Below are 1,854 nucleotides of genomic sequence, written 5' to 3' on the forward strand. Positions count from 1 at the left end.
AAGAAAAGGAAACAAGGGGGGCATCAAACCCAAAACCGGATGCAACCGGAAAATCCAATCACACCCAAACCATTCCTACAAAAACGGTCTCGGATTGACACACCAATCCGGCCAAAGAATTGTGTCATTCACCTTAAAAAAAATCATGAACCATTCCCAAGAAAAGAATTTAATAAAACCCAATCCATCGAACTTAGACAAAACCAACCCATTAAAAATCACCTCATTCCTACATTTCCATATAGTCCAACAAAAAATTAATCCAAAGAACCAACCCACATCTAAATTAAAATGCGACTTACAATAGTCATCCAAGCCAAAAAGCCGCTCCAAAATTGTTCCGGACGGAATGATTTCATCCAAGTGGAGCCAAAGAAACAACTTATGCCACCAATCTTTAGCAATGTCGCAATGAAGAAAAAGATGATCTAAATCCTCTTGAGTCCGACCGCACAAAGAACACATCAACATACTAGGATCTAAAAGAATTCCACGTTTAGCTAATTCAACTTTCGAAGCTAGTCTATTCCAAATCAATCTCCAACCAAAAATATGAATGCGACTAGGCACCTTTGACTTCCATAAACGAGAAAAAGCTAAGCTAACCGAATTGTTCAACGGAGGTGTCAAAGAGTCAAAAGACAAAATGGAATCATAAGCATTACTCACCGTGAAACCAGAATTATTACGCCACCAAACAAAAGAATCCTCATTCATCTTACAAGGTTGCACCGGAGCAAGAAGAATCACCAAATCAAAAAATTGAGTCGCGGCTACCCCGTTTTCCATATCACAATTGAAATTAAACGACCAATTCCAAGTTTCTCCATTCCAACTACCCATATCGGCCACCTTTACGTTTCTTCTATTATATAGTCTTTAGCAACTTAACGTATTTTTTCAAATTCATCTCTATATTAAAATATTGACCTATTCCAAAAAATTTGTTATTTTGTAAATTTGAAAGATTAATTTGTCCAATTTTTATAGCTAGTTTCAAGTATGACTATGACAATACTTATTTACTCCATTATTTTTTGTTGTGTTTTTCTATTAGTTGTTTGTAGACTCCTTTTTTTAAAGAATATGTGCACTTTTTCCCCGCTAGGTAACTTTTCAATTTGATAATGCAATTTTAAGCTTTAAAAACAAAATTCAAATCTTAACTTATAAAAGTATCCGTATTATCCCATTTGAAATTAACAAAGAGAATTAAAATTAAAAGAATCTATTTTTTGATAATTACTAAACGGGTGGTGCTCGACACATATGTGAGAATATAAGTTGGAGTATGACTTTTTTTCTTTCTTTTATATAAAATAAACATAGATAAAGAACACTCTTATATGGAGTAACATGGATGAAACATGATAATTAGTGATACAATTTTCTTAAAACAAAAGCATTAATACTATGATTATAATCTTAATTTTTGGTTGGGTTATAAAGAGTATGAGGGCCCCCTTATTATATCCTAATGTGATATGTCTAACCAGTCACCTATTTGTTTCCTCTAATCTCTTCTCATCTCAATCTCTTTCTTTAAAGTATAGATAACCACTTACATCACTCTCCTTCACACAAAAAACCTCTATCTAATTTTTTATATATTATTTTTGTATTGTGCATATTTTTAATAATTAATTGAATTAATTTCAATAAAAATTAATATTATTTATTAAAATATTTTATTGATAAAATTTAGTAAAATATTAATTTTTTAAAATAAAATTTAGTAAATAGTAAAATGTTAATTTCAATATTTTGTGCATACATTTTTTAAAATTGATTATTCATACAAATTAATCTCTTTATTAATATTGCAATTGATTGAGATGCATCTTTCATTATATA

At 30.3% G+C, this 1,854-nt stretch overlaps 1 protein-coding gene across 1 annotated transcript; it reads right to left on the reverse strand.

The window, feature by feature from the left end:
- Positions 1-218: 218 nt before the first annotated feature.
- On the reverse strand, positions 219-843 carry LOC131619885 (uncharacterized). The gene is made up of 2 exons (XM_058890925.1): positions 276-843; positions 219-229 (listed from the first exon to the last, which is right to left on the reverse strand). The coding sequence occupies exons 1-2, from the start codon at positions 841-843 to the stop codon at positions 219-221; spliced, it is 579 nt and encodes a 192-aa protein (XP_058746908.1).
- Positions 844-1,854: the final 1,011 nt, after the last annotated feature.

This window comes from Vicia villosa, linkage group LG7 (genome assembly GCF_029867415.1).
Source record: "Vicia villosa cultivar HV-30 ecotype Madison, WI linkage group LG7, Vvil1.0, whole genome shotgun sequence".
In the NCBI taxonomy this organism is placed as follows: Eukaryota; Viridiplantae; Streptophyta; class Magnoliopsida; order Fabales; family Fabaceae; genus Vicia; species Vicia villosa.

Coding starts and splice junctions, on each gene's coding strand:
- LOC131619885 (XM_058890925.1), bottom strand. CDS start 843: ATGGGTAGTTGGAATGGAGAAACTTGGAATTGGTCGTTTAATTTCAAT.